Source organism: Electrona antarctica, assembly GCF_951216825.1.
Source record: "Electrona antarctica genome assembly, chromosome: 19".
NCBI lineage: Eukaryota > Metazoa > Chordata > Actinopteri > Myctophiformes > Myctophidae > Electrona > Electrona antarctica.
Genome location: NC_136800.1, coordinates 32,742,646 through 32,766,073, shown reverse-complemented (window position 1 = coordinate 32,766,073; position 23,428 = coordinate 32,742,646). Strand labels below are relative to the sequence as shown.

The 23,428-nt window shown below is 44.1% G+C and overlaps 1 protein-coding gene across 8 annotated transcripts in view; it reads right to left on the bottom strand.

The window, feature by feature from the left end:
• Positions 1-23,428, bottom strand: part of LOC306912484 (disco-interacting protein 2 homolog C) — a 311,207-nt gene that overhangs the window by 68,416 nt on the left and 219,363 nt on the right. For 4 of the 8 annotated variants that reach the window (XM_079488741.1, XM_079488745.1, XM_079488742.1 and 1 more), the window contains exons 7-12: positions 22,642-22,761; positions 22,080-22,277; positions 11,757-11,848; positions 8,831-8,941; positions 3,314-3,452; positions 2,012-2,121 (exon numbers count right to left, since the gene is read on the bottom strand). In XM_079488741.1, coding sequence (XP_079344867.1) covers positions 2,012-2,121; positions 3,314-3,452; positions 8,831-8,941; positions 11,757-11,848; positions 22,080-22,277; positions 22,642-22,761 — 770 coding nt within the window. The remainder of the gene's footprint in view (positions 1-2,011; positions 2,122-3,313; positions 3,453-8,830; positions 8,942-11,756; positions 11,849-22,079; positions 22,278-22,641; positions 22,762-23,428) is intronic. The other 4 variants (XM_079488743.1, XM_079488747.1, XM_079488744.1 and 1 more) reach the window with 1 other exon arrangement.

Genomic DNA, 23,428 nt, shown 5'->3' with positions numbered 1-23,428 from the left:
TCCTGTATTACAATTTAGGCATTTAGCAGACGCTCTTAATCCAGAGCGACTTACATTAAGCAATAACAAAAGCATGGCATACATCACATATATAAAGTAGTTATCATGAATCATGCGTAAACTAAGAACGTAACAGTGGAGTATCTATGTAAACTATACATACTATACTATATAATATAGTATACATGTGTACTATAAAGTGCTATGACTACATAAAGTGCAATTCTAGAGCTGTCTACGTAACAGGCTATAAGTCTCATTACTTACAGCCTAGCCGTAAGTAATTACAATGTGCCTGTACCCCCAGGCTATGGGAATGATTCTGCTTGGAAAACAGACAGCTGTCCCTCCAGGCTATGGGAACGGTGTCTCTGAAATACACTGCCGTCCCTTTGGGTTATATGGGAACAAGCAGCAGACAGCTACACCATGCACTATAATGCTTCAATATTTCTTCAAGATAGTCAGTAAATGTGCGTCTTAACCTGGTACTAATACTGTATGCAAAAGAGTTTGTGTACGTTCAGATTACAGAATCATGCATGTATTTAAAATCTCAAAGTGGTTCTAGGACCCGTAATGGTCCATTTGGTTCTCAAAGTGGAGTCCAGGGACCCGTAATGGTCCATTTGGTTCCGTTTGAATACTCTCACCCTACGTTCTAACGAATCCGGGCAATAAAAATCTCCTAGTGGTTCCTGCTGTCATAGGATAAACAACCCTAAAGGGTAAACAAAGCAACACATGAATTTGATTGGATATAGTCCAAAGATAACATATTTTCATGTTTTTGAACGACGTTCCTCTGCCCACTTTTCGACTATCGCCTCTTCGCCTGCTATCGCCAGTAGTTGCCGGGTCCCATAGACAAATAACACACTTCCGTAAAATACGCCAGGCTGTCGCCCGCTGTCGTCCTGTCAGAGTTATGTGTGGGTCGGTGGGTCCTTGAAAGAGTTTGAGAACCAGTGAACTATATCATTTGCAGCCGGATCTATGTTCTCAACTAGCAACAATACGTTGAAGTACAGTAACACGTCCTGAGAGACGGCAATTAAGAAAAACAGATTAACCCATTTTGACCTGAGATCAGATTCTACAAATGTCTTCTACATCCTGACAGTTTTCTGAAAAAGCTCTGTTTCTATGTCAGTCGTTCTTCGATTAAAAAAAAATAGCAGACCTACAAGCTCGTAGCGCGCCACTCGGTGGCGCGCTACGAGCTTGTAGATCTGCTATTTTTCAATTAGCTAAAGCACAACATAATACTAACACCAAAAGGGGTTCAGACCCAAAATGGATTAAATACAATTTGTAAATGTCAGAAAAAAAACCTGTCTAGACCATAAATGACAAACAAAAAAATGAAACCGCAATCATTTCCCAATCACTCTTTCATTACCACTCTATCCATCTTCCTCAATATCTGCCTCCGTAGCAATCAAGACAGAGAGAAATATGAGCGCAATTACTGTACAGCACGGCTGCTTATGGGGACAATGGGCCAGCTGAAATGAATCAGGGGAGATTATGGGAATGGCTGGCTGGCGCGTGGAGGTAATTACAGGCCCTGGAGCGCTATTGATCGGCGGTTTGATCGGAACGGCGCGGCAGAAATGAAATTGGCGAAACGGTTTAGATACTGTATGCCCTGATGGGTGCGTGAGCTGTGTGCGTGTGCGTGTGTGTGTGTGTGTGTGGGTGTGTGTGTGTGTGTGTGTGTGTGTGTGTGTGTGTGTGTGTGCGCGTGCATGCATGTTCATGTGGGGTGCTAATTAGCATGATTGCACATAAACCTTTGGTTCAAGTTTCTAATATGGATATTCAATGTGAAAGGAGGGACACCCGCACACTGCCACTTGCTGGGTTCAGAGCATTTTATTAAAGCAACGTTTCGGTCTTGCGACCTTCCTCAAGCCTGAGTCATCTCTCTATTATTACTGTATATGGATATTCAAAAGATGTGTGCTGTATGTATGTATGTGTGCGTGCGTGCGTGGTGCAGCAGTACCTCGATATAGGCAGTGTCCTGGTTTGCATCTTTGATTGGCGGGAACCAGTCTCGCGGAGGTTTGGAGAGATGCTTGGACTCTGTAACGAACCACAGCACCTTGGGCCAGCCTGCACACACACACACACCACGTATGGGACAACATGTTAACTAACAGATTTACATCTATGTAAAGCGCCTTGGATAAAGGCGCTATATAAATGCACCATTTACCATTTTTCTACATAACCTCTCATTGAAAACTCCTTTTCCAAAAGTTGTAAAGAAAAAAAAATACAGTGTAAAATGTTCCTATTATATGCTTTAATAATGTTAAATTGTCATTAAAAATCTCAGTGTTTTGGCAATTATTTGGAGACCCGCTACAAATATCAGATGTACAAGCTCTTAAAAAGAATCTTGAAAGTGTGCGAACTAGGCTGATTTAGTAATCTGTAGAATCAGCCTCAGGTCTTAATGGGTTAATATGATGTTAATGACTGAGAGGAGATTAAAGCACACGATCAATGTGTACAATTCTGCTCGCACGCACGCACGTACGCACGCACGCACGCACGCACGCACGCACGCACGCACGCACGCACGCACGCAGTTAATTGTTAATCCATGCTAAGAGAATAGCAAGAGAAACATTGGCGTCATGTTGCTATTTATACAACCATTATTGAGAATGCCAGACATTAATCGCTCTCGCTCTCTCCCTCTCTCCCTCTCTCTCTCTCAATTTGTTCAATTATTCCGTGTCTCTATTCTGTGTCTGCCTCCCTTTCTTGCTTTGTCTATCTCTGCCACTCCCTCTCTCTCTCTCTTCACTCATTCTCTTTCTCTCTCTTCTTTCTCTGCTGTTTCTGACTGATTGATCTGCACTCGCTCACAGCCTATTCTCCTATTTTCTCTCTCTGTTCTCTCTTGTCCTCTCCTCTTTTCTCTTCTCACTCCTTTTCTCTCCTCCTCCTCCTCCTCCTCCTCCTCCTCCTTTCATCGGCTCCTCTTCCATTACTGAGTCTGTCCTTCTATTACAATCAGTGACTCCATTCATCCTACAGAGAAATACTATTCTGTAACAGGAGAACGGTTCAATAAGCACTAGTGACACACACACACGTGCGTGCCTGCGTGCGTTTGTGTGTGTGAGTTAGCTAGTTACTGTAGGTTAACTATGTTAACTACTGTAGTCAGGAATGCGCTGGAGGTACTACCGATAGGCCTGAATTTTGATTCATTCCGCTCCATCCTCATAGCGTGCATACTAACACACGCGTGTCTGTGTGTGTGTGTGTGTGCGCGTGCGTGCATGCGTACGTGCGTGTGTGTGACCTTTGAACTGGGGGATCTCTCCCGTAGAACTCTTGGGCAGTCCTTTATGGCAGGCGTCACTGGTCAGAGCTACGGTCACTCCACAACTCCCCAGCAAGAACCCTATCTGTTGACTGCCTGCATCCTGCAGAGAGAGAGAGGGACAGACAGACAGACAGATAGCATATCATTATAGGTCAGGTTGACACAGTCAGGCAAACATAAAAAACTGAAATATGGCGTGTTTATACACCGCGCGCGCACGCGCACGCACGCACGCACGCACGCACGCACGCACACACGCACACACGCACACACACACACACACACACACACACACACACACACACACACACACACACACACACACACACAGCTACGTGTGATGGATTTTAATAGGACTGAACTGGATCTGGCAGAGAGAGACAGACAGAGAGAGAGCGAGAGCAGTCCCAGCGGAGGGTTTCTGTCTCATTCCCTCCCTACCCTCTCACTCTGCCTGTTCACTACACACTAGGCCCACGCATGCACGCACACACACGCTGCTGTCCCTCATCTGTCACTCTATCTAAATTATTCTCTCTCTTTCTCTGTCTCGCACAACCTTGTACTGTCTGTACATCGTTGCTGTCAGGCAGAAACCTCTTATCTCCATAGTTTAACTTTCCGTAAATTAACTCCTTACTTGAAAGATGTCAGGAAGCGACACGTTCAGAGCTTGTAGATCTGCTGCTTTTTGCCGTTTTGGAATTTGAATCCAGAAAAGTAACGCTTGTTTTGTACATGAGGTTTCCACTCGACAGGGACGATATTGTTTTCGTACAGTCATACCGTGTTATTCAATTAAATGCCTTGCTCAAGGGCACATCGGCAGGCAGGCACACAGACTGTAATTGGCACTGACCCTGACCGTATAATGAATTATGATGAAGTAAGAAGAATATTGATGTGCCCCAAATAAACCCATTCACCACAACTGAACAAAGGAATGCAAACTCTCTCTCTCTTTCTTTCAGTAACTCTCTACCTCGCTTTCTCTCTCGTTCTTCCCTTGCCTGACATAATCAGCAAAACTTGAGTCAGCACACAGGATATTGCTTTTCTGAAACGAGAGACAGGCTGATGGTCTTTAGATGAGGGCTGAGGAGAACAGATTTGGGCAAACAACAAGAATGCTCCCTGTGTGTGCGTATGTGTGTGTGTGTGTGTGTGTGTGTGTGTGTGTGTGTGTGTGTGTGTGTGTGTGTGTGTGTGTGTGTGTGTGTGTGTGTGTTTGTGTGTGTTATGAGTACGCTTTCAGAGTTTCAACAGTTGACATCATACTCTCTTTACTGTCACTGACACTGAAATTAGTTGCCAGCAAGCGAGAGGGAGTGTTTGCGTGCGTGCGACGTGCGTGTGTGCGTGCGACGTGCGTGCGTGCGTGCGTGCGTGCATTCTTTGGTGAGTGTGACCTCAAGTACACGCACATGTATAAACAGAGGTTTGTGTTACTATCGTATTACTTGTGAGGACATCAACATTTTAGTGAGTTTATGAATGGCATTAAATACATTTTAGGACATTTCTTAAACCAGAAACACAGTAGATCTACATGTGGGTTTGTACTGTAGTTCAGCTATTTTCGGTGCATGACACAAGCACGCAGCCAAGTGTAAATCAGGCACAACTATATCTCTAACCCCTAAAATGGTTTTCAACCATTTTGATACCAGGGCCCATTATTTATTCTGCATTTGAGCCACGGACCACCATTTGATGAGGTTGAGTCTCTCAGACCCAAAACTACAGAATATGTACAGTACACATGTCCATTCTGTGCTGTATTGAGGTTGTTACCATTAGGATAGATAACCATGAGCAAAACAAACTCAAATTGTGTAGACTTCTTGTAAATTAAGTAATGCAATAATTTAACTCTTGAGAGCGTTACGGGTCAACGGGTAAGGAGTTAAAGATCTATAAGGGTCCATTTGGTTACCAACTCTCCATCATTTAGCTGGGGATCACCTGGAACCCTCTCAAGGACCACTGGTGGTCCCCGGACCACCTGGAACCCTCTCAAGGACCACTGGTGGTTTAGCTGGGGATCACCTGGAACCCTCTCAAGGTCCACTGGTTGAAAACCACTGCCCTAAACCAAACATCTAAATATCGAATTCTAAGCCTCACCGCAACCTGAATCTTTTTCTAATTGTAAAAAAAACATTTCCCTTCTTTTTTTTCAACCAAAATACTGTACAACAGGACCAGGGAAAAGGTCCAATTTCTCATTATTCTACTGTACGTACTTGTGGGGACATTTGGTCCTCAAAAACACACACACACACACACACACACACACACACACACACACACACACACACACACACACACACACACACACACACACACACACACACACACACACACACACACACACACACACACACACACACACACACACACACACACACACACACACACACACACACACACACAATTGAGTCCATATGTGTGTGTGCGTGAGTTCTTCCAAACAACATTAGATTCTATTGCATCTGTATTAAAACCCAGACCAATGCCAAAGAGTGACTGAAAGCAAGCGTCTCTGTGCAGACAGATGGCTCTCACTCGCACTTCAACTGTGTCTTGAGTCATAAGACGACATATTCAGATGAATCATTATGCCTTCAACATATAGCTCCTTTATTTTGATGATTTGTGGTTTGGATACAGCGTCCATGTTGATGAGCTATGGCTACGTGTAATAAACTTATACAGCCCACTTGGCTGAAAGCCATTTAGCTTTCCTATTCTCTTATTCCATTTCTCCCTTCACACGAGGGTGACTTGGACTCCACTCCACCCAGAGCACCACACACACACACACACACACACACACACACACACACACACACACGTGCACGCACGCATGCACGCACGCACACGACACACAGAGCATGCCCGTTTTGTGTCATTTTCTTAATGTTTTGTTTAGTCGTGGTTTTAATATGGTTTGTTTGGTGATGAATCACGGTGAGGTAGTACGTTCACAACGGCTGCTTTGGATTAGCAGAATGTAACTTTCCGTCTCCTCTGTCAGTGCTCTGGTGTAAACGTCGTAAGGTCTGGTTGACATAAGACGACTGGAATGAATCACAAACACAAACTGCTGTCCTGCTTTGGTGTCGTAGCCTTAGCCTCCTTCACTTATACGCTGTATGTCAATATCTGCCTGTCTCTCACATCTAGTATGTACATTTTTTTTTTTTTAATGTTTTTTTTTGTGGCTTTCGCCTTTATTTTATATCTTTTATGGAGGGACAGACAGTAGACTGACAGGAAATGGGGAGCGAGATGGGGGGTGACATGCAGTAAAGGCCGTCGGGATCAGGAGTCGAACCCGCGGCACACTGCCAGACTGGATTACCAGCCAAGGTGCCTGGACCGCTGAGCCACAGCCCAGAGTATGTACATTATTAATGGTTATAACTTATTATAGTATCCATACCTTGATTCAAATTCAAAAGTATCTAAAGTAGCAGATCAACATGCTCAGAACGTGTTGCACCGCTTTTCGAGCTTGTGGATCTGCTAGCTGTAGAATGATAAAAGTAGGGCGTACATTTATGATAAAACATGATATGGAGATAAGACAGCAGCGATATGTATGTACTATGCCCTGAATCTATGTTCTATCCACCCATGATAGAATGGTTTACTTTAAACCATGCCCAGACAAATAGAACCAAACTGTGCACTTTATTAACTCAGAGCCCTTCTTACAATGCAGTGGAAAGGCGCCTTTTGTGTGTAATATATAGTGTGTATATACATTATTAGTTTTTGAGGGGCGCTAGTCCCTCCTATGTCCAGCATTCTGGGTTTGTGTAAACACAAACATTGAAGACAAAAGTGAGGACGGAAAAAGTGATGACGCAAATTGTGATTGGCCGGCGTGATTGGGTGGGAGATGTGCCATTGGTTGAGTATTGCATAACGATTGTGCCACGGAGGACACACGTTGTATAGGCTGGTAGAGAGGTCAGAAATTGCGCAATACTCGAGAGATACAACACTTGGACCCAGTATGAGATGATGTATGATGATGTATGATGATAAGAGCACCCCTCACTTCACACAGGTCTGATTTTTTATATTATAATTTAGACATAATTTACCGGTAGACTGATGATAGGTTCTTGCATCTTGGTTTACCCATGATCCTAGATTACTGCGGCACTACACTGTCTCTATGCATTTGATGTATTACCTTGTGTTTACCTTGCTTAGCCTTCTGTAAGTTGCTCTGGATTTAGAGCGTCTGCTAAATGCCTAAAATAGTAAACACACCTTCCCCATGCAACACAGTTTGTTCCTAACTGTAACCACTTGAACCCCAGCATCTATATTCTAGAGGGAACATTAGCAAAAAAATAGAAGATCTACGTACAAGCTCTCAACGTTGTGACACCACACACAATTTGTAGATTGGCTATTTTTTTATGAAGGGGTTTGGTGCAGAGGAGAAAAAAGTGGGCATGAGCTCTCATCCCTATAAAACCCACAGCTAGAATCATGCAAAGTTCACCCCTGGTGGGCGAACAAAGCTAAATCAAGCACACCTAGACGTTTAACACCCCGGTGATGTCCATATTTATGGCTTCATGGCTGGACATAATGGACACACGGTTGAAACAGGTGCTTATTATAGAGCAGAGGAATGGTGCAAGGAGGCTGATGGAACGTGTGATTTAATGGCAGGCGCATCATGGTCTGTATATTGGCATTCAAAAGGTCACTGCTGCTATTTCAGAAGGCAGAGCTCCACGGGGAAAGTTGCCGTTAAGAGTTGGAATTAACGCCATCCGTCTTTCCCTGACCGCTAAGAGCTGGCAGGTGTATGGTTAAGCCCACCACAGATGAACCTCTTGTGGAGTGTTTGACACCAGGAGAGATAATGCACTTTGAAATGCAGGCAATACCAACCTGTCCACCAGTAGTGTTCATACTCAAACACAGGGGGCCCCGATTCACTAAAGCTGTTTACACCCATATTTTGAGTGTAAAGGACATTTCCAAACTTCCCACGTTAGTAGTCTAGTATAAGGAATTCTAATGACATACAGCAAGCTTTGGTCCCATGTAAGTCTGCAGACTTGAGAAAGAGTGGCCCTACGCAAAATTTACCGACATAAAAGATGTTGGTGTAAACAGCTTAGTGAATGGGGCCCATCGTCTTCAATGTCAAGGACCCAATCATTATCAGAGTGTACAACTCTCCATTATGAATGGGAGAACCATCATAAGGGAAACCGGGTAGCATACATCTGCAACTCCTTGCAACACAACAGTTTTAAGGTCAACCACACCAATGCAACTCCTTGCAACTGCCATTGGGGATAATGCAAGCAGTTGCATGTTGCAAGGAGGTGTGTGGTGTATCATTGGTGCAGTTTGGACTTTAAATGAAACTAAAGTCAGACTCCTTATTACTTGCCAGTGAACATCAGTTGTATATTTAACAGCATGAGAGCTTACCTTCCTGCTGAGTGGAACTTCTATGGGCACGGGAACAACTTCGGCCAGCAGGCAGCCATAGAAAGCTGTCATGAATGATGCAGGGTCGTTGTTGGGGTACACTAGCGCCACCTGTGGACGGGAAGATGAAAAACAATCATGTTAAGAGTTCAAATATGATCCCTGAGTGGAAATGTACTATTTTGATTAGGGGGCGGCAAGCATTTGCTAGTATTTAAAAATAAAAATAATGTTTTATGTACAGTATTTTACTAAGGTCTCAAACACTCTCTTCCCTCTCTGTCTCTCTCGCAGGTTTCAGAATCACATTTTCACAGCAACAGCAACGCTGCATAAAATAACTAGTCATTTTGGTATACTGTAAGTGCAGTGGTTTTGATGCATGTTATAAATCTCTGATGACACACGTTGTCCACACATCATCCAGACTGTATATCTCTTCTCCATTTTCTCATCAAACCATCAAGTCCAATGTGTCTCTGGTAGCCAGCCAATGGCATACCATGTCTCTGGAAGCCGGCCAATGGCATTGCACCGTCTCTGGAAGCCAGCCAATGGCGGCACAGAACACTCTTTATCAGCGGCAGCGTCTCCATGCAGGACCACATGTGGCTCCAGCTGCATGTAGCTGAGTGATGATAACACACTGCACTGCTCTAAGTGCTGCTTAATAGCCCAGTGCTGTGTGTGTGTGTGTGTGTGTGTGTGTGTGTGTGTGTGTGTGTGTGTGTGTGTGTCTTTGTCTGTCTTGTGCACTCATGCCGTTTATGTGGTGAATTGAAATGAGCTCCTTTAAACCTGTAGCCTACTACAAACCAAGTGGCCCAGCCCAGCCAGCTGTGTGTTAGAAACATGAAGCTTGTGTGTGTGCTTGTGTGTGCTTGTGTGTGTGCTTGTGTGTGCTTGTGTGTGTGTGCGCGTGCGTGCGTGCGTGCGTGCGTGCGTAGTCTCTAAAGTGCTGCTCAGTGAATAGGCCAGTCAGTATAATGACGGTCTAACAGGGGTAATGTTGACAAGGGCAGGTTGTGTTCTGTGGATCAGGTTACATGAAGCTGATACCAGAGCAGCGAGAGTAGAGAGAGAGAGAGCGGCGAGGTAAACAAAAGACAGCTTTGTTTGTTTTGTAGGCTGTTGAAGTTCAAGTTTGGAGGTGAAAGGATGCAGGTTCACCTCCGTGTTCAAGTGTTCTCTATCGCTATTATATTTCAATGTGTCCGATTCTGTCTTTAGTTTTTTCTTTTATTTTCTTCAATTGAACCTTTAAGAACAACCTGGCCAAGAAAGCAGCAATTTGATTTGGTTTGATTCGAAAGTATTAACCTTACAAAATGACAAGCGCACAGGTTAAAACCATCAAGGATCAAACACACCAAAGTCCAGGACTTATTTCCATTGTGGTTCTTACAAAAAACTTGATATACCACAACAAAGTACGTTAAATAAACATTTTTCCAAACAAAAAACATCAGATATCACAACACAAAAAAAAAAAAGAACCCTAATACAATATTCTAAAACTGCTTTTGTTGACTGTTTTAAAAGTGCTCAGGTTTAAAGTCAGAAACAAAAGTTGCACATTATAGCGACAGTTCAATCAAGCACAAAAGTCAAAATGTGGATTACACAGCAGTCCCAGAGCGACATTCAAACATCAGACTTACATTTTAGACAGCGGAGGTTTTAACACAACATAAACTAAACTCATGTATCTCTCCATTACTAGCCAACACCCCCAGTATCACTTTTCAATGCAATTAAAGCCTGTTTTATCCCCAGATCTTCCCCAGCAGCCCAGGAGAGACCTCCCTCACTAAAACTCATTACTGGAACCAACGTGCAAGCAAGACAGATTTCCCTTGTAAAAAATTAAAAATATCCAATAACCCTCTCCCTGCATGTCTCATTATAGCGTCAATAAAACGACTGGTTTCTAATTTTCAAGGAGAAATAAAGTACAGTAACAGTAATGAAAAGGCACATGCTTCCGGTTGGGAGGAGAACACTAACACAGGTCCAGCTGTGACTGTTATTTTTAGCTTTTCTGCCTTTATTGATAGTTATAAGAGAAGATAGACAGGGAAGAGGGAGGGAGAAACGGGGTGAGATATGAACACCAGGCCAGAGCCTATGTGTGGCATGCGCCTGGACCGCTAGGCCAGCGGGCGCTCCAGCTGTGACTGGGTTTAACTAAGTTGTGGGGGTTAGGTGGCATCACATTATGTTACAGATTAACAGGCTGGTTTGAATCCCTTCCCTGGCTGGGACACCCTGGGTGTGGGCAGTAAATGAGAAACACCCTTATTTCCTTCAGTAACTGCGATCACTGTGTTCTTGGGCAAGGCACCTGACTGTATACAATAACAGAAAACAGAAAATACCCTAGTATAGGATCCTGAGGGACTCCGGTCAACCATATAGGGTTTAAAAGGATAGTTCACCCCCAAAATTACTTTTACTCAAGTGGTTAAGTGTCTTTCAGTTTCACTGTGGCCAACAGTAGAAGATCTGTAGGCCGACTGGTACTACTAGGTAGCTCCATGTGGCCAGTGGTTCAGGAGGTATAGCATCCAGTTTGGAACTGGTTCCACCCCCGGGTCAAAACACTGACAGAACCCCGGGCCTAACTCACCCTGACAAGCAGGTTGGTGCCCTAGCTTGGATGGCAGCCTCTACCATTGGGGCTGTGAATGTGTGCGTGCGTGTGTGCGTGCATGTGTGCGTGCGTGTGTGGGCACACATTATAAAGCACTTGAGAGTGGTGAATTACCCTGTAATGAGCTGGTTTTCTACACACCGTACCTACAGTTAGTGTTACTGTTAGATACTGTTAGTTATGAGTCAGTTTATCCAATGTTATCATTTATCAATCACACAGGAATTTTCCCCTCCTTCCCACATCTCTCTCTCTCTCTCTCGTTCCACTCACCCGATCTCCCGGTTTGACCAGTGGCTCCTGTTTGGTTCCCAGTTTATGGAGGAGGTTGTAGGTCACCTTCATACTCCTGGACCACAGTTTACCTGTGAGGGAAACAGCCATGTTACACATACAGTACATGTCATAGGACAGTGGTTCTCAAACCTTTTCATGTCAAGGACCCCCAGTTGCATTAAGCTACGGACGCCCATTATAACAGCATTTCTATCTCTGGGAACCCAATTTATATTGTAAAATCAAAGTTAATTTAACTTTGATTTAACTTATAGAGTGTACAAATGGAACAAGAGTGTACAAATGGACCAAATGGACCCTGACGGGTACATTTGGTTCCATTTAATTTACTCAAAAACACAAGTTTTAAACTATGGACATAAGAGGCTTCTGCCCGACAGCAACGACATGTGAGTGAATTTCAATAACTTTCAAAGGTTATGTGCCAAAGAATAAAGTATATTGTTTCAAAATCTTTCAAAAAATAACTATCATATTCTTTCAGCTGATAATGCACGGATCAAAGACAAACAACACTTCTACAAAGGAGGCCTAATGAGAACCACATGACCACGCTGGCATCACACTCAACATACGTACTCAAGTACCTTCCAGCTCTGAAATAGGTGAGGCGTGACTGATGTGTCTCGCTTGGCGTAGCCCCGAGGGCAGGACCGTATGTAGACCATTACACGGTTTCCATTACAGACCAAGCAAAATCAAGTGCGCCTCACGCATTTGAGGTGGAAACATGAGCCGTGCAGAGAGACACCGTATACCCACCGCAAAAAAGATGTTCAAAAAAGGATAATAGACAGAAACCACAGCACATCAAAGAACACAACGGAAAGTCATATAGAATACATAAGAGTGTAATTACAGAAGTAAAGTATTGTAGTGTTCCATCTGGTGGCCTCGCTCACATTTCTCATTATTTGCAGGACTTGCACGGCTAAAAGCAAAACCTGAACCTCCGTTTGAGTGGTGACCTGACCCCGAACAACACATAATGTACAATTTGCAGGTCTCATTTAGGCTGTGAAAACGGTAAAGAATTTATTGTTAATTTTCTGAAATGTAATGTTTTACTTGTAGTTTATCTTTGCCGTCGGGCAGAAACCTCATATTTTAACTTTGTGTTTTTTTGTCATGTCAGCATCACACAATGTAGCATATCTGCGAGCTCAAAATGCAGCGCGAAGCGATGCACTTTGAGCTTGTAGATCTGCTACCTTTGCTGTTTTGGAATTTAAATCCTGAAAAGTAAACGGTTTTGGACATACAGTGTGAGGTTTCCACCCGACAGAGACGCAATAAAAAGCTAGCCAACAATAACGAATAAAAAACCCTAATAAAGTACTGTATACAGAACAATGCAAAGAAGTGAAAGAGTGCATTTGTTGTAAACAAATAGCGGAATAAAAGCGGTGATCTGTGATCGGTATTAACTGTCTGTGCCTGTGGGCTTAGCGGGGTGGGGGGTGGTGGGGGGTTCCCGCTCCCCTCATTAACCACATTAAACCCTGACAATGAATGTCATTTTCCTGCTATGTTTTCCCCTTAATCCAGGCTGACAGACGCAGATATGGAGCATCGTCAATCGAGCGTTAACGCCTTATTGTTCTGCATGCCAAATGGGGCTGCTTGATTTTGATCAGAATTAATGAATGTGGAGAGCCCGGTCACCCTCAAGGAAAATGAGCTGGAGAGAGGGAAAGTATGTCTTTTTTTTTCAGGAGCACAGTGGCTTGTGGGAATTTGGAGGCAGAACAGATGAGCGCTAGGGGAGTCCTCCTGTTTTATTTGGGGGGTTTGGGGTTTTCGTAAATTAATGACAAAATGTCTCGTCTCTGGGAGGGAAAGTGAATAAGTCGCCTGTTCCCTAAAAAAAAAAACAGTACAGTAAGAATTACACTAAATTGTGCATCATGCGTTGCACCCAAAATACCAGCAGGTTATGAGCTTGTGGGTCGGCTATTTTTGGTGCACGCAGCTACTGAAAATATAAATCAGGTACGGTGCCCTTGAGCCAAGCACTGTATACTCTCAGCCTGTGCAACGGTACTGCTCAGTGGCAAACAGTGGAATATTGTGGTTGTACTGGGCAGCTCCCAGTGGCCGACAGCAGTAGAATGTGTTTATACTGTACAGATTTCTACTGTCAGGTTATTAAAAAGCCTGTGTGTTTAACCCATTCTTGGCGGGAACCCCTTTTGGTGTTTTAAACATTATGTTATAATTTAGCTATTGAAAAATAGCAGATCTACAAGCTCATAGCACGCCACTACGAGCTTGTAGGTCTGCTATTTTTGAAAAATCGAAGAACGACGGACATAGAAACATAGCTTTTTCAGAAAACTGTCAGCATGTAGAAGACATTTATAGAATCGTTCCCAGGTCAAAATGGGTTAAGTCAGCGTGTGGTGACAGTTGATGAACATGCCACCCTGCCGTCTGTGGGATGAGTAAGGCGTGCCTGGTGCCATGCTGGGCACAGCTAGAGCTCCATCTCCATGTGCCCACTCTGCCAAACCCCAAAACCCAAGCTCTGTGCCGTATCATCCTCACTGCCGACTGAACAGTGTTACAAGACATTTTTTTACACTCTCATAGCGTCTCCTATTTGGGGGCAAACGTTCGGCAAAAAATATAGCAGATCAAATAGCAGATCTATTGGCTATTTTCAGCAAGATTTGGTGTACAGGGGGAAACATGGACGGACCAAGCATAGAGCCTGTGGGGACTCCAGTGACTCGGCTGGTAAGACATAAATTAATCTATAAAGTCCTTCCTGTAGCTAGCCTGAGTTTGAATCTGACCCGAGGGTCTTTGCTGCTTGTATTGTCATCTCACCTCTATCTGCCTTTCCCGTCTTTCTGTTCATTCTTAACACAATCTGTGCTGGCACGAGAAAATCTCTTGAATAGCTACTGTACCCAGCTGTGCCATCCACGAGATGTTATTAACACTTTCGGGGCCTTAGATTAATCTATCCATCCTATCTAGGCTGCCAGGATTGATCTATTACCTTTGGAGCATACGCCGAAGTATTTGCAGCTTTGATCGACGAAAATCTGGATGGACGAAAACATGCCGCCATTACGATGTGAAACGAACACAGCCTGCACAGCATGTTGTAGTCCAAACAAACCAGCCGTTCACTTGCATTGAACTCATTTTCCCAGAAGCCCTAGCAGCCCAGAGCATGGCTTGATTTCCGGTTTCGTCATCATAACGCGAGGGCCTCGTCACCAGGTCCGCGACAAATTCGCTCTTGCTTTTTAATTATTAAAAAACAGCGAATTAAACACACAAGTAGCGGGTTTAGCATATTACGCAGCACCGACACATGGATTAAATAGCGGGGAGCGCGGGTTACGCAGTAGAACTGTAGAAATAGAAACACCTACATCCTGATCTGACGACGTGCACGCGGCTGCACGCACGCTTAGTCCTTTTTCTCCTCAAAATGAGACAAACTACGATCTTTGGGACCTTGTAAAACTTTCATCGCACTAAGAAAATTAATCCATCGCGCATCGACACACATCGCGTTTTGCACAATTGCCTGGCACTGGCCTCACGATCCCGCCTATAGTAACGGGAGGGAATGTTTTAATAAAACAGAAAAAGACAAATAATTTGTTTCTGTGGGACATTGTGCGGTGTGGGCTTGGAGGGGTAATAATAACGTTTGCATGATGATGTGGTATAGGCAAAATATTAGAGAAAGTATTATGTAAGATGCAAATACAGATGAGTAAGTTGTAGATATTAAGCACTTCAACATGTTGTATTATAAATACATGTTGCATGTATAAATAGATACATATACATAGATGTACATATATAGTTCCGTACATATATGGTATAAAATCTGAGCTATAACACAAACGGTTTTCCTCTAGAACCGTTCTTGTCATTCTTCCTTGCTTGTTTTGGATTCTACTGGGTCTTAGCAGCGCTAGGAGTCACATGCAGCCCCCGTGGCTCTCTCTCCGACTCGCTTCACTTGCGGCACAGGGACAGTCACGGCTCTGTGGACAGCGGCTTTGTAGACGATGAGGTTGGACACGGAGGTGAGGTGCAGGGCGGTGAGGGTGTCAAAGTAGTGCTCGTGCCGGGGGCAAAAATGTTGGATATCACGACCCCCACCTGAAGTCTAACATAGCATTCTGTATAAAGGTCTAGAAAACAACAGCAACACTCTACTGAATAGAGGAGAGGTGAATATGTGAAAGGGAACGAGATGATTACTTCCTTAAGTGCTTTTATAGCACAGTACTTTAGCTTTGTGCACACAGACACAAATAGACCACCACACATTGTCTTTCTTTTTTCTCTCCAAAGAAGTGCAGTACACACACCGAAAGGCTTGGGTTTTGATATAGGCCTGGGCAATACAGTGTCTATTATATCCACATTGTGGTATGAGACTAAGACTATACATAATTTGTCTGATATCGTGATTTGGCCTTCTCCTGCTTTTAATCACTTAAGCCCTATTTTATAGGAGTTATAATGAACACTGGTCACAATACGATATCCTTACAATATCGAGGTATTTGGTTAAAATAATATCATGATGACATTTGACACCATGACACCTTATCGCCCAGTCCTAGTTAAATGCCTTGATCAAGGGCACGTTGGCAGTGTTGTAACACAGCACCAGCTCACTCACTTGGAAGCCGCACTTCTCTTCTTCCTACGTAAGCCAGCAAGTCCTGTGTGACTGAAAAGGGCAACTTGTCCTGCTGATGGTGCAAGGCCAACAACACTGGCTCCACTCTACTGTAGTCAGAGCTGCTTGTGTTTGTGTGCATGGTGCCAGGATTTGTGAGCTCAGAACGCGTGCAAGATCCACTCCAACTGTGTCCGACTCATTCCAGCAGATATGAGATTAACCACTTATACCCGATTCATACAAGGACAGTGTCATGTGGAAAATAAAAAATATGCCCAATGTACGAGCTCACAATGCACTGCATCCTGAGCTTGTAGATCTGCTATTATACATTTGTAATTATATATATTTTTTACACATAATGACATTGGTACGCCAGGTCAAAAGCGGTTAAAGCATCTCTGTCGGGTGGAAACCTCATACAGTATTTCCAAAACAGTAACTTTTCAGGATTGAAAAGCAGCAAAAATAGCAGATCTACAAACTCAAAACAAGTTGCTTTGAGCCGTGTTACAAGTTTGTGGATCTGCTCCCTTTGATGCTTTTAGGTGACGCTGTAGTGTGCCCAACGGTGACGATATTATGCAAAGTAGTTTTTGTATCATTGTACGGCATACCTATCTATCTATTACTATACATTTCCCCAGTCGTTGGGCTTCCGGGGGTCATGGGTAGGACTTTTACATTAGCGATGTTCTAGCAGACCACGTGTCAAATCATACACATTTCATGTCATCTAAAAATCGATGCCTGTGGCCTTTGGACAATATACTTTTAATTGTTCAGTACCTTGTATTCCTTCTTTGGCACATATTTTGCCTCAGTAAGCCACACGTCGTCCCGGAAAGAAAAAAAGCCAATGACGAGTTAGACGACTAGCCAATGGCTAATAGGAAGTTGATCATTTTGCACTTATCTATTTGCAGTCAATCGCGGTAATGTCCGTATTCCATTACTTAGCGACCCGAGAAGAGAGGAAATTGGGGGAACCAAAAAGCGGAGACCGTTTTTGCCAAGAGTGCGTCAGGGCGTAAACACTGGTGCACCAAAAATGTGTTCCGTCCCAATGTAGTAGCAGGTAGGTACAGTAGGAACTAAAACATTTCAAACTGACACAGAGGAACTTATAAGGTGCACATCTTTGTGCAGCTCGCTGTGTGTTCATCAGTAGGCCTATGCTCAGGATAGTTGACCAGCAGTCCAAGGTACAATAGCCTATACTCCAGTCCCAAATATTACAGCAGCCTACACTGTTTCTGTGTCTGTATTGTATTGTCTAGCACTTTGATACTTTGTCAAGTAGTGCTACAGTATACACACTAAGCTCATAATATATTGCAGTGCATAAAGTAAGCATATGTCACCCGACAACACCTCGCCTCCAGCGCCCCACGTCCCGTCCCGTCCCTTCAGGTCCAATAAAGTGATAGTGCTTTGTTGAATAAAAGCTTGTATTAAAAAAAAGTCTCTCAGAGACAGCCGGGACTCATTAGGAATACAAACACTTAGTGCTTCAGCCAATTAGCCGGGGTTATCTGCAGTGCACGTAGCAGCAGGGGGGGGTGATGTTTAGGAACGCAGGGAGAATGTCAGCTCCGTCAGTTCTACTGCGTACCTCTGAGACTATGAGGACGGAGAAATGCAGGCTGGCACAGACGGAAGCTAAACAACCCTGTCCTTGAAGGCAGGCATCAAAGAGAAGACAGCCCCGATAAAAGACAAGAGAGAGAGGGAGAGAGAGGTAGGGAGAGAGAGGTAGGGAGGGAGAGGGAGAGAGAGAGGGGGGGGGGGACTGCACAAGGTGAAAGAGAGTTTGAAGATTGAAGTTAAGATTTAAGCACTGCACACAAGAGTTGCACCGCACACAAACTCTATATGTACCCACACACACACACACACACACACACAGTTTCACCAGTTATCCTGTGTGTACGGTGGAGTCTCCTGTGCTGTCTAGACATTTCACAGTCCGCTGAGCTTCTATCTTCTATCTCCCCATCATAAGCTGCTACGGCTCTCATCACAAATCACAAATCAGTGCGCGCATCCACATGCAAACACACACACACACACCACACACACGCACACGCACACGCACACACACACACACACACACACAGTACATCTGTACAATTTTGGCACTAACATGGAGAAAGAGGGTCAATTTCTGCATGGTTATGTGGTTATTCAGACAGATGCCAGCTTCATTATTTACCTGGTAGCCTATACAGGAGTTTAAACAGATTATTATTTTTGATAGAATATTGTTTAGAGACTGATGCGAGGTTATTGGTTTAACTCCTAGTTTACTGAGGCACTACAGTGGGCTACACAGTCTCTCTGTGTTTGTGTTTGTTTACCTTTCTAATTGTGAGTCGCTCTGGATAAGAGTCTTAATGCCTAAATTGTAAATTGTGTGCATGTGTACATAGACATAATTATTACAGCATGTGCACGTGTCTGTGTGCACATGTGTGTAGTCACATGCACACGTGTCTGCGTCTCTCAGTGCTGATGATGTCATTCCGTTCCCACTACTACAGCACGGCAGAAGCACGCGCAGCTCGGTGCCAGTGGTGGAAAAAGTACTCAAATATTTTACAATACAAAAGTCCGTAATTCAATATTTACTTGAGTAAAAGTACTAAAGTATTGGTATCAAAATATACTTACAAAAGTAAAAGTAAAGACAAAAGTAAAACTCATTATGCAGAATGTCCCATTTCAAATCTTTTAAAAACAGCGGATATCGCAACGCTTTGTGAGCTTGTAGATCCGCTATTTGCAAATGGCCAAACTGTATAGGGCTGAAGTGGGTAATGTATGTTTTGTACTAATAATCAAAATCTACAAAGTAACTAAAGTTTTAAAATAATCGTAGTGGAGTAAAAGTACAATATATAGTACTGGAGTATTGGAAATTGGAAGTACTCAAGTAAAGCACGAATTTGTACTTACAAAGTACAGTACTTATACTGTAAGTAAATGTACTTAGGGTACTTTCCACCACGTTCTAAAGTAGCACAGCGAGGAAGACAGAATCCCTGCTGGAACCAAAGCCCTTTTCTCCACTGCGGTTTAGGGGATAGAATAATAAGGTGGATGTGAGGCCCTCCGCCCTGCCAAGCAGCAGAAAGTCCCTAACTACGTAGCTGGGGATTCAAGATATGCTTGCAGGGAGGGGGGGACCACGTATGTCCACAACCATTCCTTCTTTTTTTTTTTTTTTTAGATATTTTTTTTAGATATTTTTTTTGCGGCTTACGCCTTTTATTGGTTTTTTAAGGGACAGACAGTAGGCTGACAGGAAACGGGAGAGAGATGGGGGAAGACATGCAGTAAAGGCCGTGTCGGGCTCGGGAGTCGAACCCGCGGCACACTGCGACTGGATTACCAGTCGGGTGCCCAGACGGTTACGCCACCGCCTGGGCGACCATTCCTTCTTTAATGATCTTCTTAAAACTATTTTAACGTAGTGGAAATAGCCGATCTTCAAGCTCAATTCTGCTATTCTCAAACAACGTTTGTGCGACGCTCTCGAATGACGAGCTATGGCGTTCATTTGCGTTTGTGTGATGGAGTGATGCTCTGATCAGAGAGCTGGAGATGAGAGTATATATATAGTGGATATATACTGAACACTGTGACTCATCCTGATTTATTATACTATCGTGATATGCTGTCTTAGTTTATTGCTTTGTCTTTTCCTTTGTTCATTTCATGTCTCTCTCTTTCTCTCCTCCCTCCCTCTCTCTCTATCTCTTTCTTGGATAACATAATGAATACAATAATGAAATTATTCTTTCTAGCCTTTGCCATATTTTGTGTCTTTTAAATGTAATCCATAATCAGCTCTGCCTTACACAATAATGACTATGCTCACAGGAATACTTATACTTATAGTTTGTGTTTAATCGATTCCTCAAACCCTAATTTATACTGTATATTAACGTTGGTGGTCTAGGGGTTTAAGAAATTCTGCAACAATATGAACAACAGTATATTATTAGTTGCGTCGTTTTAGTCTGTACACAGTAACGTTACGAGCTTCTGCACAACTGGATCAATGATGCAAATGTGGCTCCGCCGAGAGAATTCTTACTAACGGATGTTCGTACAGCCTCCTCCGGTCTGTCTGCCATTAGGCTGGAACCAGAGCCAGCAGGTGGTAGCCATTGTTTTGTCGCTGGAGTTAATCAGCTCTGGGAGTGAGACAGAGCGTGGCTTCAATCAGAGCTGCTGTTCAAACAGGATTCCTAGTCTGAATAAACAGCTGTGCTACAAACACACTGCTAGACTACTCTTATACCTGTGCATGCACTGTAGGTCACTGTGTGACCGCAGTATTATTCCACTGAGATGCTAGATGTATCTTACAGAGGGAGCCCTGCAATGCATCGGCTATTTGAGGATAGCAGAGTAGATCTGCTATTTTTTTTTAAAAGAAGAAGGTGGAAAAACACAAAACTTGTATGGGGTGTGCTTGACATGGAGGTTTGAGAACCACTGCGCACATGTGTAACCATTAACCAAAATCTACAGTACATTACACTACACTCAAGACCTGAAGTCGGAAACATTCATTTTGGGTCGAGATACAATGATGCCACAGCATCAGCAGAAAGCCCCTGTCGGGGGTGCACGGCACGCTGGTAACACTGTCGCCTCACAGCTAGGGTTTGATTCCCGCTGGGGATGCTGTGGGCTCTGGGGGCGTGTTCTGTCCTGCATCCAGTGTCATCCAGTGCCCATACCCTGGGTGGGGTTGGCAAAAGGGCCTTTCTTTTTTTTATGATTTGTACTTTTCAACAAAACAAAACAAAACAAACACATAACAAAACAAAACAAAACAATAAAACAGAGTTGCACAGAAATATCCCGCAGTCCACCCCAGCCCCATTTCCAGACATATTCCTTCAAGTATATTTTTCCAAAGTTGTAGCCCATTCAGAGCTCACTCAGAGCCAGAAACTAATCAGAGTCCTGATACGTGCATATGGTAAAAGCCCCATTTTAAGTCATAGTCGTCCGTCCTATTAAGCAGCCTGTATGACAGTCGCTCGAAAGCGGCCAATAGTCCCATCTGTGCATCCCAGAGGGACGGTGCAGGTGCAGATGGAGCCTTCCAGTCCTTGACCAACAGCCTGACATAACAACCTGACATAATGGCAGTTTGTATCCATTTAGCTAAAGGAGGAGCAACATCCCTCAATGTGTCAGGATCCCCCAGAATGAACAGACTGGGTGAAAAAGGAATGTGTAGGCCTGTAATTCTCTCCAGTCTTGCAAAGGGGCCTTTCTATGTGGAGTGTGCATGTTTTCCCCATGTCCCCTAGGCCCTAGGGTAGGTACCCTCACAAAAAAAGTAATCCTGCGGTCTCTAAAACGGCCTCCCCCTGGCCAGCCGAGGCACCTGATGGAGGAGAAAGGAACTGGTTGGAATAACGGGTTTCTTCCATGCGCTACGTTTAGCTGGGGAAACTCCCCCCGGTCAGGTGAAAAGAAGCGGCTTGGACTCTTCATGCATAGAAAGAAGCATGAGGTCAGTCCGTTGCACTCCCCATGTTGGAAGAGGAAGTGTAGCACTTGCACCCAGGATTACATAAGATAAGTCTATGAATTGCTGTCCTTACCGTATGTGAGGACGTAGAGTGGCTTCCCGTTGGTGTCCATGGTGGTGAGACAGGGCGCTTTGGGCGAGATGGTCCCCCACCTCTGCAGCGCTGCCTCCAGGGAGGGAGGCCAGTTGGTCACCACGCCTAACGGGTCGCCGCGAGTGGCCACCATCTGGGCTCCCTCCGCCTTGGGCTGATTGGGATCTGGCTGTTGGACTGGATGGAGAGGAGAGGAGAGGAGAGGAGAGGAGAGGAGAGGAGAGGAGAGGAGAGGAGAGGAGAGGAGAGGAGGAGAAAACGTCAGTGAATACTGAATCTTACAATTTGCAATGTAGATAGATGCTCGTAATCCAGAGCAACTTACTGTACAGTAAACAAGGTAAAACATCAAATGCATAGAGACAGTGTAGTGCCTGTAATATAGGATCATGGGTAAACCGAGAAGTCTTCAGTTCAGTCTGAACATTATAATACTATATACACATAGATAATACAGTATGTACATTGAAACTCTACAAACTATAGGATGGCAGGTCAACAATTGATAACATGTCAGTGAACATTGTATGTTTCTTCTCACCCTCCAGGAGTTCCTCAAAGTCATCCACAAAGAACTCCCTGAGTGGAGGTCGTTTGGGCCTCTTTAGTGTGTTGACTAGCTGCTGGATCTTAGCTGACACTCTGCTACTGACTGGAACACCTACAGACAGACAGACACACATTTTAATCATTTATTTATGTCCACATAAGAGATACAATACAAGGACACAAATATTTACAAGGTGCTGTACAGAGTGCAATCAGCAAATCCCGGACAAATACCCACACACCCTTCAGGGGTACAAGTAACAGCGTCTTCCGATAGTGGAAAACACACACACACACACACACACACACACACACACACACACACACACACACACACACACACACACACACACACACACACACACACACACACACACACACACACACACACACACACACACACACACACACACACACACAGCAACGTCCCATCAAACTAATGTTCTAAATGTCTTGGGTTCTGCAGGGTTGTGATGTTATAAGAGGTAAGTGACATAGAGAGGATACATTCCCTCCCGGTGGCTGCAAAAAGGAGTGCAGCCCATCATAGCATCCAATAAAAAGACTATAAAAGCCCATAGTCAGCAGGGCAGTCAGTTCAACGGTTGCTGCCCACCTGAACGACATGATTCAACTTTTACTGTCTTCATTTCCTGCACCCACGCCTCAAATCGAGAGAAGAGAACAAGCTCCGTCCAGACATCACAGGATCCATTTATTATAAACTCGCTGAGGCGAGTCAGTTCACACATGCACACTTCCACAGACCCCTGCTGTGT